A 15887-nucleotide genomic window follows, 5' to 3' on the forward strand; every position below is an offset into this window, starting at 1 on the left:
CTTTCCAAACCAGCCTCATTGCCTAGCGTGGGGGAAAATAAGTGAAATTAATACAAATCAATGTTCTTTCTCTCTTCTTCACCTTTGCTGGGTCAGAGCAAGAAGATTCCTGGTGTTTGGTTCTCTGGTCACCATCAGCACACGGATGGGGAATCTGGTTAGAAATCATAAACCCCTCTGCAAAGTTATGTTTGGTTCCTGTGTCTCTGCCCACTCATTCTGACCTTCTTCACCTCCCCAAAAAGTCATCTATACTAAGATACAAAGCTCAATAGTCCAAAAAGCAAAATAGTGTGGTCTGTCACTTGATACTCATGGATTCCATACATGATTATAGATGGACAGCATTAACGAATGGACGCGGCACTGAAAATGTTGTCTCTCCAACTACGATTACGTAGCTGAGGGAAACGGTCGGATTTATCGTTTCATCTGTATATATTGTACCATGAAAAAAAAAACCCTCATTTCAATGGCTGTACAAACCATTTCCTGGGTTATCTGAGGGATACAGCGGGGGAATTTTGGCGTTCTAGGAACAGCTTTGTCCCGTTGACGGCAGCAGGAGCTGGTGGAAAGACTTCAACAAATGCCGTCATCTGTCATTTCTTTCAAGCGATAGCGTCGTGACCGACTTCCCTTCCTGTTCCAAGGCATCAGGAAATGAGGCAGGACACTTGTTCAAAAGTTTCCCATAGCAGGCTTGTTTTTAAAAAGCATTTTGAACACTTAGGCTTTACCAACAGACCCTTGCGTTTATCTTCCCGCCTGTTTTTCCAGGTGGCATCGTTATCATTTTGATTTTTGCATAAGGTACTTCTAGCGTTCCTCTTAGGAAATTCACATGTTTTCCTTGTTTTTTGACTTAAGGGATTCCATGAGAAAAAGCCAACAGGAATACAGGTCCTGTAGCAACTTAGATTCAGGTTTCCCATGGAAGTCAGGCTTAACGGTAATACCCCGTGGTGCAGCCTTGCTTCAAGAAATTGCCAAAATATAAAGAATTTAGGCATGGTGAAAGCCTCTGGAAGTCTGTGGGAAAACCTCATGTGGTAGCAAGCAATAGGACAAGAGGAAATGGCCTCAAATTACACCAGAGAAGGTTCAGATTGGATATTAGGAAAAAATTCTTCCCAAAAAGGGCTGTCGGGCATTGGAACAGGCTGCCCAGGGCAGTGCTGGAGTCACCACCCCTGGAGGGGTTTAAAAGGCGTTTAGATGAGGTTCTTAGGGACATGGTTTAGTGCTAGAGTCACGTTATAGTTGAACTTGATGATCTCTTCCTACCAAAATGATTCTATGCTACGCAGCTACATTTGCGTCCACAATAAAGAAAACCTGTGGATGTGCCTCTGCCCCTCGTACACCGTTTTCATCTGTTGACAGAAGTTCCACTTGTATTTGTTCTACCAGGAGATGCAAAGAACTCCTTTCAAACAAAACAAACCATGGCTTTGCAATCCATGTTCTGCCTGCGGAACCGTATCCTCGATAACAACCCACTCATCCGACTGGCACCTGCTCAAACACGCTCTTGACCCAAATGACCCACAAAATTCAGAGCATCTTCCACTATCACATTAATATGCCATATTGTCATGTTTAATTCTCTTTTAGCTGTTCCTTTGAGGAAAATTTACATTCTTACCATTTTTCTGTGCATTTGCTATTATAGAAATCAACAACTTGACTAAAACAAGCTGCTTTATGGTTCGTGGTGGTTGCTCTTCTCGAGCTGCTTCACCAGCTACTCTGGATTTTCCTCCCACTTTAGGGAAGATTTCTGCTGTCACTGCAATTAGAAAGAGGACTTGAAAAATAATATTGAACCCCTTGTTTGTCGGTGATGTGTCAACACGATGTTAGACTCCAAAACAAGCGAGCACAAAGCTTTTTCAGCTGGGAGAGGATGTTCTGATGTTGAAAACAGCTCTTTCAATACACGGGCAAACTGTTGGCACTCAGCGCCTGTTTTGCCCAAGTAATTAAAGAATAAAATCATCTACCCTGTTTTCCTGAAAATAAGGCCTACCCCAAAAATAAACCCTAGCTTGATTTTTTTTTTTTTTTTTCAGTGATTTGTGGCTGCTTGAAATATAAGCCCTACTCCAAAAATAAGCCCTAGTTGCAGTGAATAACAAAAGTCAATTTAAATAGTGTCCAAGCAGCCGTACATGTAAAAAAGTAATAAGTTTTGGAGCAAAACTGAAAACCAACCATGTCATATTTTTGGGGAAACAGGGTTATTAAGCAGCATCTGAGCTAAAAGAGTCACCTTCCTTTTATTTATTTTGGTTTTTAAGATGCAGCACCCACCAGAAAACAAATCACACAGAATCGACTGGGTTGGAAAAGACCTCAGAGATCATCAAGTCCAACCCTTGGTCCAACTCCAGTCCCTTGACTAGATCATGGCACTAAGTGCCATGTCCAGTCTCAGTTCAAAAACCTCCAGGGCCGGTGAGTCCAGCACCTCCCTGGGCAGCCATTCCAATGCCTGACCACTCTCTCTGCACAGAATTGCTTTCTAATATCAAGGCTAAATTTCCCCTGGCAGAGTTGAAGCCCATGGCCCCTTGTCCTATTGCTGATGCCTGGGAGAAGAGACCAATCCCCACCTGGCTACAACTGCCCTTCAGGTAGTTCTAGAGAGTGATGAGCTCACCTCTAAGCCTCCTCTTCTCCAGACTAAACAACCCCAGCTCCCTCAGCCTCTCCCCATAGGGCTTGTGTTCAAGTCCCTTCCCCAGTCTTGTTGCTCTTCTCTGGACCCGCTCCAGCACTTCAGTCTCCTTCCTGAACTGAGGGCCCAGAACTGAACACAATACTCCAGGTGTGGCCTCACCAATGCAGAGTACAGGGGAAGGATCACTGCCCTTGTGCTGCTGACCACGCTGGTTTGGATACAGGACAGGACACCATTGGCCTTCTTGGCCACCTGGGCACACTGTTGGCTCATGTTGAGCTTCCTGTCCATTAGTCCCCCCAGGTCCCTTTCTGTCTGACTGCTCTCCAGCCACTCTGTGCCCAGCCTGGAGCGCTGCAGGGGGTTGTTGTGGCCAAAGTGCAGGACCCGGTACTTGGCCTTGTTGAACTTCATCCCATTGGAATCAGCCTATTTTTCCAAATAGTTGGTTTTGGCACATTAGAAAGACTAGAAAATCTCTCTTCTTCCCAAAACGTCTTAAAGTATTGAGTCGGCAGCCCTGCTCACCAGCCTGTCTCCATCGAGAAGCTGTAAATGGAAATATCTTGGTTCTCCGTATGTTGGTTCCCAGGATGAGAAGAGAGGGGTCAAGTTGGCCAAAGTCTCTTGTCTTCTCCCAAGTACAATACAAGAGTGAGCCCATGGGAGGAATACGATACTCTTGCCTCTATCTGGGTGAAGAAAGTGAGGTTCTTCGGGTTGGTTTCTTGTCATAATGTCCACCTTGGGCATTTTGCTGTTGCCCAGGTGAAGATGCTGTTTTATCTCAGGCAAATGTCTCAAGTGCCGTTGACTCCAAGGAGTGGGCACGTCTGGCTCAGCCTCGTGTTGCTGCAGTGAAAACAGAATATACCCATTCTTAGACATTAAAGCTGAAAAAGTTACAGTAAATACAGGTACTTTCCTTGTTATCATCTCTTATTAATCACGGCATGGGTTTTACCAATCCCGGTCTCCTAAAAATCATAAATACCAATATACTAACCGATCATTTCAGTGACTAAAATGCAAAATCCTGGTTTTATTTTTTAATTTTTTTTTAACCTGGTTTCTCAAATACTTTGAATTTTTTTGGTTGAAAATATTTGAGTGCTACGTTTACTGCTTCAGACCTTTGTTCTACCCTTGAAAAAGCCATTGCCCTTACAGTGATTTTTTGTTTTTCTTTTTCCCCAGGGTGACCAGATGCAGGTCATGCCTATACCAAGTGTATGTATTTTTATCCCTTTTTCTTTTCCTAATTTTCATGACTTTTTGCTTTGGTTCACCTTACGTTGCTGTCTAACAGGCCTGTTGTGTTGTTGCATGTTAACGAAAGGATTTGCTGTTCTATCTGCAGTGTTGGATGAATTGAAGCGCGCGTGTCGCACAGGGACTAAAAGAAGAGTTTGGGTTTCATGTGCTTTTCATCTCACATCTCGGTTAAATTCATTCCTGAATTTTTATCATTTTGGAAAATGCGTGAAATAGCCTGAAATTCCTTATTTCAATAGAGACAAAAGGCGGCTCATCGCTATAGTTAAATTTCTCTATTTTTCCCTATATTTCAGTTTGAAAAGAAGAGTTATAATATGTTTAAAATACACATTTAAAACTGTAGGAAAATAAAGAATACACCGACTATAGCTGCATTACTCATTTGGGACGATGTTGTCACTATCATTTTATAGGCCTTAATATTCCTCCTTATCCTCGCTGGATTAACCTTGGAATGCTGTTTGGCATCTGAACTATTTTTCAAAACTAAATAAAAGGAAGGGGGGGGTGGAAAAATTCCTCAAAGTGAAGCTTTGAATTTAATTAGGTTTAACCTTTTATGGTCAAAAACTGCTCTTTTTCTACTTGTTTTTTATGTGGATGATGACTTAGGGTTTTTTTAAACTGGAAATGCTTTTTTTAAGTATTTTTGAGCTCCCTTGCTGTTTATACTAATAGATTAGTGCAGAGTTTTCCAGGATATATCAGCACTGGTGTGTGGAGTTACTGTCACGGCCTCTTTCTTGAGGTATTGGGTAGGCCCTAAAGACCTGAATATTCCCAAAGTACCATTTTATTTTGTTACCTCTTTCCCTCCTTCTTGTGTAACTTGTATATAAGCAAGTCTGGGAATAATAAACTTCGGCTATATGAAAATACTGATTATTAAATGACTTCACACACCTGCCAGGTTCAGTTTGGTGTCTGTAGTTGCTCTGTGAGGAGCTATTGGAATGTCAAACGTGTTCTGGCCGCTGTGACCCGGAGTAACATTTCACCTCAGAGCGAGTGGAGGTGTCAGAGACACAGGGGTTCAAATACAGCTCTGAAACAACAACTGAATCCAGCGTTGTCAGGTAGAAAAGTGAAATGAAGCGCTTTGCTGTCATAGGACACATTTTCCTGGTGGTAAAGCCGGGAATTTGGGTAGAGGGAGGAAAAATAATGATTCAAGAAGAGGCTTCTTTTTTTCCATTTAATTTTCTTTTTTCTTCCCCTTCTTTTTCCTTCATTTTCTCTCTTCTTTAGTTTTTTCTTTTTATTGTTGTTGTTTTTTTCTTTTTTTTTTTTTCATTTCTGTTTTGTTGGTTTTTCCTGTTTTGTTGCTTGTTTTTTCCTGTTTTTTTTTTCTTTTTTGTTGATTTTTTTCCTTTTTTCTTTTTGCTTTTTTTCCTTTTTGCTTTATTCTTGTTGGTTTTTTCCTTTCCCCCTCCTTTCCCCCTCCTTTCCCCCTCCTTTCCCCCTCCTTTCCCCCTCCATTCCCCCTCCATTCCCCCTCCATTCCCCCTCCATTCCCCCTCCATTCCCCCTCCATTCCCCCTCCATTCCCCCTCCATTCCCCCTCCATTCCCCCTCCATTCCCCCTCCATTCCCCCTCCATTCCCCTCCTTGTGCCTCCTCCCCCAGCACTCATGTGCCATTCACTCCCTGGGTATCTCTCAAACCAAGCCCAGCAACCATTAGTACCTAACAATCTAAATAAAGACAGGAGCGAGCTGAGTTACGTCCAAAGCGGTAGGAGCGAAGATACAACGTTATATTTGAAAAACATCTAAACTTAAACCATTTTGCCAGCTTTACAAGTGCTGTTTCTCCCAAGCACTGAAGCCCAAAGGTTCACACTGAGACAACTTAGTGCCATTAAGGCAGAAATTCTTGATACTTCACTGCACAGGGTGAGAAATAGTCTGTTAAAACTTGTGTGTATTGTCTATACCAAGAGAAAAACCATCCGAATGGGCGCAGAGTGAGGTTGATCACGGTTAAAATTTGGCAGCCTCACCTCTTTGAAAACTTCTGTTGCTTTATGTGTAATATCAGTGAAGCGATTCTGCCGAATTGGAATGTTCTCATGTTAATTGCACTTAATTAAAAAGCGTGAATTAATATGAATTTTCACGTGGTTATTGGTAACATTGAGATAACTGCTAAGCAAGAAACGTTCAGCTTCAGTGAGATTCTTCAAAAAACAGCAGCGTGACTTTGCTTTTTTAAAGATGAGTTTATCCTGTTTGTCTCTCATATTCTGCAGCTGTTTCCAGATACGGCAGAGATTAAACAACGATATAATAATTTCTTTTCCCTAATTCTGCAAAATTATTTCTGATATAAACATACAATAAACTAGGAAAAAAATGATACCAGCTGACAGTTGAGCTGATGACCCATCTGAGGAGTTTTGGGATAGGCCTGGCTTAAAAATGCAGTAAGCGTAGCTCAGAATGCCCACACTTTCCTGGGTGTTTTTCAGCTTTGTTTGGAAAGGAATATGGTAGAGGAATCAAAGTTGATTCATAGCAACTTGGGCACTTGTTTTCAGTCTTTTGATTGGAAAGGTGGATGGAAATACAAAACCTCCTTCAGTGAGTTGGGGGGACCATTTGTTTTGTTCAATTAAAAATCCCAGTATGAAGGGATAATACCAAAACCAGCCCTCAGAATCCCTGCAGAAATTCAGGATATTATTTTATTCTCGCCTCCATTTAGCCAATTTCTTGTTACAACTTTTTCTAGAAGAAATTCTACGAGCTGCCCATTTCATAACCCGGAGCTGGCGTCTTTTGGCAGCTGTGTTTCAAAGCGGGAATAATTTATCTCCTATTAGGGGATTTCTGCGCTGGGAGAAGCCGTGAGCCCCAAGTGTGAACAGAAGGGAACGCCAACAGCAAATCAATGCGCTGCACTCGGGCTGGGCGACATTTCCAGCACACAGAGAAAGGGCTCGTTAATTCTCATACTTGTCTCTGTGGGAAACAGGGGCCTGCAGGGAAGTAAAGTTGTGATTGCTTTATACAGTAACTTTCTGAAAGGTTTGCGTTGACCGGCTGTTTATGCTTCAACCAAAAGTCCTGTTTTCTTGCCACCGCCACCCCCCTTTTGTTTTTTCTTTTCTTCTTAGGGAATATACTATTTCCACGGGACTGAAGCAGTGCAGCAGTCGGTTCACTACAAGGTCTGTTAAGCTGATCAGCCCTGAGACCTGGCTGGAATGCATAAATCCCAAACAGTGACTAGTTTTAAAAGCTTTAACTTGTATACAGTTTATGTCTTGTTGGAATCGAAGACCGAACTAGGACGACGTGTTATTTATCTGCTGAGTTCTGTGGAAGTCTGCAGTATTTCGCAGAGTGTTGCGTAGTAAATATGACTTGTTGCTAGCCACGATTAAATACTCTTCACCATCTTAGATATGTTTAAATCTACTATGTTCATAAAAAGAAATAAAGATCCATAACTATTTGCTGTTAACTGTGATAGAAGTCTAGTAATGTGGATGCTTCTTGGATATGTCTCCATTAGCGAGGAAGTTAAAATACAATATTGAATGATTGTTTCTGCCTCAAAGCTTTGCTGCTCTTAGCACGTGGAAGTTGCGTTAGATCAGAAAGCTTGAACGGCAAAACAAATGGACCAGTACCTGTGTGTAAATCATTTAAGTTCCAAAAGCCTCAGAATTGTCCTCCATGCTCCAAAGTCCTACAGCAGCTGTTTTGCAGCCTCACAACTCATAGCGCTTTGGTTTTCAAATGGCTCCTCATCCCTGTTAGATCATCGAGTGGCAAATGCGTTTTCCAGGTTGAGAGTAGCAGAGATGCAGGTTTTGCAATGGAGAATGTATTCTTTTTCTGCTTTTTGGATGTGCAAAGTCTTTGAAAACAGGATCAGAATGAAGCCAAAGCTTGTAGGAAGGTTGGTGTATCCTAGTGGGAGACTTTCCACAGAAAAACCTTGAGGTAGAGTCTTGTTAGATGAAGTCGGGTCAATAATTACACCCTGTTTCCCAAAGCAATACTAAAAAGGGAGAGAAACGCCAGCAGTAACCAGCATCTCGGTGAAGATACCGCAGATAAACTTGTTCTTCTCCCATCTGCCGCTTTGGGGAAAGCGAAGCTGCAAGTGGGAGAGGATGGGACGGGGTCTCTGTCCTCCTGTGCTCAAGGAATTTGGGTTCTCAGAGTCAAAGGTTCTCGCGTTTTATAGCCCTTGGTGTGTGTCCATCCTTTTCCTGATGACAGAAGATCTATTTCCGTATACAGAGGTATTTTCAGTTCGCAAAAATTCACCCAGCAGAAGAAATTGCTGGATTTGAACTGCGTGTGCAGATTAACTTAGTCAAAAATTCATACTACCTACTACGAGTCTTAAGAACACAAAAATGTACTGACCTATTCTGTAAAGAAAAGTACGCCTAAGGTTTCTTGGGGTGTTCTTACCTTTTTTTCTTCTTTAAAGACAAGAAGTCAGTATCAGGAGATGGGTTGTGAAGATTATTGTCTTTAAATGGGTTTGATTTTTCTGTCAACAAGCTTTTTGGTCTATTTAGGTTGCGAGTCTGGATCCTTCTTACTATAAAAAATAGCGGTGGGGTGCCTGCGGACCTTTTAGATTTGGAAATGGGAGGGGAAACCCTAAATTCCTTAGGGCTGGTCCTGGTCGCGGACAAGCAGAGCTGCAGGAGTTGTGGGAGGAACGTGTACATGGGACTGTCAGTAACCTAGAAAGGCCTGGGTAGGTGATGGTGATGGACACTTTCTTGACAGCCATTAAGCAATGGTGGTTTCTTTCTTTTCCTGAAGGTCACTGTTAGGTGTGTGCCAAGAGAAAAATATATTAAGGCAAGTGGCTTGTAAGCAAGGCAGCTCCCGTTGTGTTAATTGAAGAAACTTGTGGGTAGTAGCTGTAAGGAACTAAATCTGTTTAGTGACCACTCTGAAAAATCCCCCAATGATTTTACTTTAGCTAAAGACACATTTATTTAAGTCCAGAATCTCATTTGTTAGTTAGTTCACTTAAAGAACATCTTAGGCATCGTTGGACGGTATTTACTAATGTAAGGTGATGGCTGAACTCCATCCCTGGTTAATGAAGAGTCTGTTCTTGCTGCTGGGGGTTCAGGGTCTCTGGCTCCTCTGTCTGCAAAGGGGTAGCCTCAAATCTCTGCAAAAGCCTCTATAAAAGGCTATTAAAGAGCAAAAAAAACCAAGATGTATCTTTACCAGAGCAACATAGCAAGTGGTAGGACAAGAGAAAATTGCCTCAGGTTATCCCAGAGAAGGTTTAGATTGGATATTGGGAAAAAATTCTTCATGGAAAGGGCTGTTGGGCATTGGAACAGGCTACGCAGGGCAGTGCTGGAGTCACCATCCCTGGAGGGGTTTAAATGACATTTAGACAAGGTTCTTAGGGCCGTGGTTTAGTGTTAGAATTAAGTTACAGTTGGCCTCAATGATCCTGAGGGTGTCTTCCAACTGAAATGATTCTGTGATTCTATATTTCTAACATTGTCTGAACAGACACAAAGTTGAGCCAAAGGATGAAGTATCCAACTCTTAATTTAACAACTTCTCCATCTTGAGCTTCTCCCCATCGATACTTTTTTATAAAGCCAGTCCTTTTCCTCCATCAAAACCCTCTCTTTAAGCAAGCAGCAGCAAGTGTTTCAGCTCCAAACAGAAGCGTTCTCTCCCATTTCTGATATTTGGGAAAGCATACAGCACCAAAGTCTAAACTAACACAACCGTGTTGCAGATTGGGATGGTAACGCAGGGAATAAGCGATCAGAAGAATATTTGACTGCTTTGCTTTCAGAAAAAAAAATGTCAAGTCATATAATTGGTACTGGTTTTTAGTAAGGGCAGCACACTGTAGAAGAGGAAGGGCTTTCGTTACTGCATCTTAATACCTTGATTGGGAACATAACCCATGTGAATGCTCGTGATCAGCACCCTGGAAGATAAAATTAGTACTGCTGGCTTCCTTCAGGATTGGTTTCTCCACTCGAGAATCATTCGTAGCAATAGGAAATAACAATATATTAAATGTTCATCAGCATGGTGTGGCTGGAAATTGTGTTGACCGTGAGCAGGGTAACAGCAACCAAACCCAAGGCATTAGGAGAAGGGCCACTGGAAAAGATACTGTATCAAATGTTCTATTTTTCTCTATTTTTTGTTTGTTTAGCTAGTGGTGGTTTTACCATTTACATTTCCAGTGCTTTGGAGATCATTCTAAACAAGTCTCTCGTTTAAAAAAAAATAGAAGTCTGTATGGGTATTGCATGAGCCATTAATTTCCATCCATGTACTTGAGATGAGGCCAGAAAAACGTGCAACTTTGAGTCGTGTATTTCAATTCCCAGTAACGACTAGAATAGTAATGTTGGCAGGAGTGCCCCTTCCATAGAGGTTTTACTCTTCTGTTGTTGTTTTCCTTTTTTGTTTTTAGCCACCAGCTAAATACCTCCTGCCAGAACTGACAGCATCAGACTATGGGAAGAAGTGTGTGGTCATTGATTTAGATGAGACTTTAGTGCACAGTTCATTTAAGGTAAGTAAAAAAAACCCAAAGCAGTTTCTTGGCGACTTGAACGTGTCCGTGGATGTGGTAGGAGCCTCATAACGCGTTAACTCGTCTCACCGGCTCTCCTGGTGTAGTTCTCATCGTTACTCCTCTGATTATTCATCCTAATTTAAGCTGTCAGAGTAACACAGACGCCGCTGGTTTTTTGATTCTGAGCAAGTCACAACGACTGCAGCGTGGTCATTGACTTTGTGGCTTTAAACCGTGACTATTCCTGGGTTTTAACAGGTACCAAACCTGTTGCTCTGGAGATACAGTTTTATTTTTGATGTTTAAATGATGCCATAGTTAGTGTAGAAGAATGGAAGCTCAACACAACTTTACGCTAGGTAGACGTACCTTAAACCAGTGATTTCTGTGCTGTTGCCAGAGATTGATTTCCATGTCAGGCTGCTGTCCCAATCGCAGTGAGTGTTTTGAAGTATTTAGTGTTCACAACAGGAAAGCAAATAACATTCAGCTGTTGCTGATGAGTCGCTCATCTCGTAGAAGCAATTTTTATAACCCTTCAGAATTCAGCATGTGGTGGAAGTCGTGGTATTTTTCTATTGTTTAAGTCGGGCTAAAGTTAGAAGGGGAGACTTCAGAAATACAAATAAACTGGCTCAGAGTACCGGTAGTATTTCTGACTAACAAATATCAGAAATGGTAAAGCGTTTGTTAGTTTTATACTTCAATATTGGAGAATACTGAAGAATCAAGAGTATATTTCCAAGCTAGAGTTACCACCAACTTTATAGTTTTGGTGGCACAACATTTTTCACTGCTCGCATCAGCTCGGCGTTTGAATCCTGCATTTAAATATGCAAACCCTAATTCATCTTGTGGTTAGAATCTGGCAACAGGCTCTCTTTGTTGACTTAAAAAAGACCTTATAAGGAGATACTAGAACAAATATTCCTGTGCCTCAAACTGAAACTAAGGTTCTTCTCTGTCTTTACTGTTCCTCGTGGTCTATAAGAGTTTGTGGTGGCGAACAGGAACCTCTAAACCTCAATGGCGGGTCATTGTCTACTCTACCCAGACTTGGTACAGAAGAGTTTTTTAAGGGGACTAGAAACACAGCTGGATTGGGGAGGGAAGGTCCTGCCTTCCTAATTAAAAGAGACTCAAAAATAGTAAGGGATAGCTGAATTTAAACATCTAAATTTACATTCAAATAATGGAATATTAGGCTTAGTGTTACCTGAATGACCTGTTGGAGAGCAGTGTAGGGGAAAGGGACCTGGGGGTCCTGGGGACAGCAGGATGACCATGAGCCAGCACTGGGCCCTTGTGGCCAGGAAGCCAATGGTACCTGGGGTGGGTTAGAAGGGGGTGGTCAGTAGGTCAGAGGTTCTCCTGCCCCTCTACTCTGCCCTGGGGAGACCACACCTGGAATATTGTGTCCAGTTCTGGGCCCTTAGTTCCAGTTTTCAAGAAATACATGTTTAATGGTCGAATCCTTTCTTGTAGGACTGAGCTTTGCTTTTATTGCAAGTCCCTTTCTTAGTGGGCTCGTTTTAATCATCCCATTTATTCAAAGGGCATTTACATGACGTTGAATAGATATTTCAGAAAAATCAAAAGGTTATTCTACTTAGTCTTGAACACTGAATAATGCTTTGTATTAGGAGAAGAAAACTGGTCCTTTTTTTCCGTGAAATAAATAGAGTTGGGCAAACGCTGGAATTTCTGCACTATTGGAGTCGTAGGGCTGTGATGGTTTGATTTCAATGTGAAGCCCTATGGTAGCATGTGAGAAAACGGAGTGTTGGAGGAAAATGGCCTTAGTTGTGTGGTGGCTGGTACTGCCCAGTGCTCCTGTTTGGACTTTATTTCATAAAGTGATTTTAACACTTATTCTGCCTGCAAAATCAAGTTACTCGTGCCATTTCTTTAAGTCGCCTTTTTTTTCTTCCCTATGTGAGCTCTACCAGGCAGGTCCCTGCTTAAAAGCTCTAAAAACCCACATAAATTTGTGATTTTTTTAGTACAAAAGGCTTTATTTAAAACACATGATGGTTTAGAATTCCTAATTCTGTTATGAAATAGGCTTCATATTTCAAATGAAGGTTATTTTTTTTTTGACACAACCAGAGAGGCGGATTATTTAAAGTGCACTTTTATGAAAGCAGCAACATCTGAAGGAGGGTAATTCTTGCCTTTTTATGCCCTTGCGTATGTGTGAAGCTTTAAGGAGGTACCAGTCTTTCATGTTAGGTGCATATTAAAGGAATAAAGTTCGGGGTGCTTTGGCAAGAGTAAAAAAGGAATAGATAGACATTATAGTTATCGTTCCCATCATAAAACAATAATAGAAGCAAAAATCATAAATTATTAAATCAAGGAGATGTAAACATGGTTTTGTATAAAATGAATTAAACCACATGCAAGTCTGGAATGCAGTCGTATTCAAAACTGTCTGTGAAACTTTTTGAGAACATTTAAAACTCTGAAGCTTTTTTTTTATTAAAAAGAAACAGTTCTAGCTGAAGATTTTCTATGGAAATACATTCTCTTCTTTCACACTGTCTCTGCGGGTCCCGCTCGGGGCATCTACTGCTTCATGTCTGCAACCCCTGAAGCCTTTACCCAGCAAACTCTTGCAGATCCTTCTCCCTCCTTCCCTTCTCCCTCCTTCCCTTCTCCCTCCTTCCCTTCTCCCTCCTTCCCTTCTCCCTCCTTCCCTTCTCCCTCCTTCCCTTCTCCCTCCTTCCCTTCTCCCTCCTTCCCTTCTCCCTCCTTCCCTTCTCCCTCCTTCCCTTCTCCCTCCTTCCCTTCTCCCTCCTTCCCTTCTCCCTCCTTCCCTTCTCCCTCCTTCCCTTCTCCCTCCTTCCCTTCTCCCTCCTTCCCTTCTCCCTCCTTCCCTTCTCCCTCCTTCCCTTCTCCCTCCTTCCCTTCTCCCTCCTTCCCTTCTCCCTCCTTCCCTTCTCCCTCCTTCCCTTCTCCCTCCTTCCCTTCTCCCTCCTTCCCTTCTCCCTCCTTCCCTTCTCCCTCCTTCCCTTCTCCCTCCTTCCCTTCTCCCTCCTTCCCTTCTCCCTCCTTCCCTTCTCCCTCCTTCCCTTCTCCCATCTGAAGTACAAGCAGGGGAAGCAAATACATAGTTGAGTAGTTTGGTTATCATGACAAAGTCTAAGGGTGAGTTTTATTTGTTGGTAAAAATTCAATTGTCTAAACAGACTCTGGTTTTCTCAGGTCGCTGTTGCTCCGGGTGAGAAAGTTTGGTCATATATATATATATGTGTATATATATGTATACTTATCAGTGGGGAGACCCCTCTCTGTCCTTTTCGGAAGCAGAAAGAGGGATATAGCTTGGAAATCACTTGATGCAGGCTTAAAAAACATAGATTGTGTTTGAGGCATTCTCTAGATCTTATTGGCACAGTGGTCATCGGCAGGATGGAGTTTTCCAGCGTCGGAGGTTTGGTTGCCAATAGTGGTTGGTCAGGATGAGTGGATTCAGCAAAGCTTCTCATGACACAACACTTGACATGGGTTCAAACCATCTTCCTTAGTACTTTGCTACCAAGAGAGGGTGTTGCCCTCTGTATAAATTCTTACGGTCATTTTACTCTCCTCACATGGAGGTTGTTGAACTGTATCATTAGAAGGTCGTTCTTCCACAGAATGGGATGAAAGTGATGCCGTCAGGTTGACAGCGCAGGATTCTTCTTTCCTACCATTTTTCACAGAGCGCCTCTTCAGGCTCGCCAGTGTGTGATCTCCTTCTCAGTCTCTTTTCCTTGGCTGCTTCTCTGCTTTCTTGCCCCCCCCAAAATGGATTTTACGACTGTTTCTAGTCTTGCACGTTCTTCAGGGGCACCGCTGTGGTGGTACCTGAGATCAGTAGATCAAATGATCCAGAAAACCAGCTGGGAAGGTCCATGCAGGTCTGAGAGAGCCAAGTGAAGATGTTTTCCAGCCACACAATCCCTGACCTTTACGTTAGGCTGTTAGATGTGAAGTTTATTGTCTGTTCATCATCCAAACTGTATTTGGCTGCTCGGTGTCTCACCCATTTCCCGGCTGGAGATAGTTGGGTGAGTTACAAATTTAAACCAGGCATGTCTACATGACTTCTTTTATCGTGGACGTAACGTGTGAGCCGCACCAAAGGATCCTGCCCAGTTCCACATCCATTGGAACCAGTAAACGTTCTTATCCGTGCGTCCTCCATCCACCACTGCTGCCCAGCCAAAATTAGACCAGGGGCTCTTAAACTCTCTACAAGGACATTTTTCAGCTTTCTGAAGTAATTTCCTTGACCAACAGGTTTTCACAGTAAGTCTAAAGAAATAGCTCATATCCAACAGGCTAGAAAAATGGATTTGAGGACTTGGACAGAGTGTGCCCGCTCTTCCCTTGTGCATTAAAATGGTTTGGTTTATACATTTAATTTGATTCTTATAGCATGTTCTTGGGTATCACATCTTAAGAATCATTTAACCATACGACTTAAGTCTTCCCTTGTTGCAGCTCATGATTCAAATATAAGCTTTAGGTGTTACTTTAATTAATTACTAATTGATGACCCAGAGTAGAATATGGGGAGCACATAACTGAGTTCCTTTGCTATCATCCACATAGACTTGATGAAAGGGTTGTGCAAATAGGTATTTATGCTGGTGAACACACAGTGGTAGTGGGGGTTATTTAAACAGGAAAGAGGGAGGTGCAGTGTCTGGTGAACACAACTCAGACAGAGTTAATACACAATAATATGTATTAACTTTGTATTGAGAAGTGAGTGCTCTTCTCTTTTATGCCTGTGAAATTTTCCCTCTAATATATTTTAATGTTGATGTATGTCCTTGTCATTCTTTCTAGCCAATTAGCAACGCTGATTTCATCGTTCCTGTTGAAATCGATGGCACCATACATCAGGTAAGCGCCGTTGTTCGAGCCATGGGACAATGTCCCAGAGCACTTCCTTTCTTTTTGTAAACTCCGTAACTTGTCCTTTTGCTAAATACAAAATCTGTGTCCTCTGGGATGTATCATCCAGCCATGTATCATCCCTGTTTGATCAGGTACGTAGTTTCTAACTACTAAGTCTCGATTTTAGCTTTCCCAGTTGTTCGCAATATCTTATGACTTCAATACTTGACTCTTTATCAATTTTAGATCATTTCCACTTTGAAAATGTTTTAAGGGTGGGTTTTCAAACCAGGCCCGGAAAAAAATACTTGAATACTTAATTTCTCTCCACAGACAATCAGGACATAAATTGGCCTTAAAATCTGTTGGTAGTTCATAAGGATAAAAATTTATAAAAGTATTAAGGAAGAACAGACATTTCTTCAGTTCTTGTGGCAATCTGTGTTTAAGTTCTGTCTCCTTTTCTTCCAGTAAGTAATTT

At 42.1% G+C, this 15887-nt stretch overlaps 1 protein-coding gene across 6 annotated transcripts in view; it reads left to right on the top strand.

The window, feature by feature from the left end:
• CTDSPL (CTD small phosphatase like) overlaps nucleotides 1–15887 on the top strand; it is an 86643-nt gene that overhangs the window by 55596 nt on the left and 15160 nt on the right. For 2 of the 6 annotated variants that reach the window (XM_005509118.3, XM_065050347.1), the window contains exons 3-6: nucleotides 3884–3916; nucleotides 7083–7136; nucleotides 10409–10510; nucleotides 15356–15412. In XM_005509118.3, coding sequence (XP_005509175.1) covers nucleotides 3884–3916; nucleotides 7083–7136; nucleotides 10409–10510; nucleotides 15356–15412 — 246 coding nt within the window. The remainder of the gene's footprint in view (nucleotides 1–3883; nucleotides 3917–7082; nucleotides 7137–10408; nucleotides 10511–15355; nucleotides 15413–15887) is intronic. The other 4 variants (XM_005509119.3, XM_065050348.1, XM_005509120.3 and 1 more) reach the window with 2 other exon arrangements.

Source organism: Columba livia, chromosome 2 (genome assembly GCF_036013475.1).
Source record: "Columba livia isolate bColLiv1 breed racing homer chromosome 2, bColLiv1.pat.W.v2, whole genome shotgun sequence".
Classification (NCBI taxonomy): Eukaryota; Metazoa; Chordata; class Aves; order Columbiformes; family Columbidae; genus Columba; species Columba livia.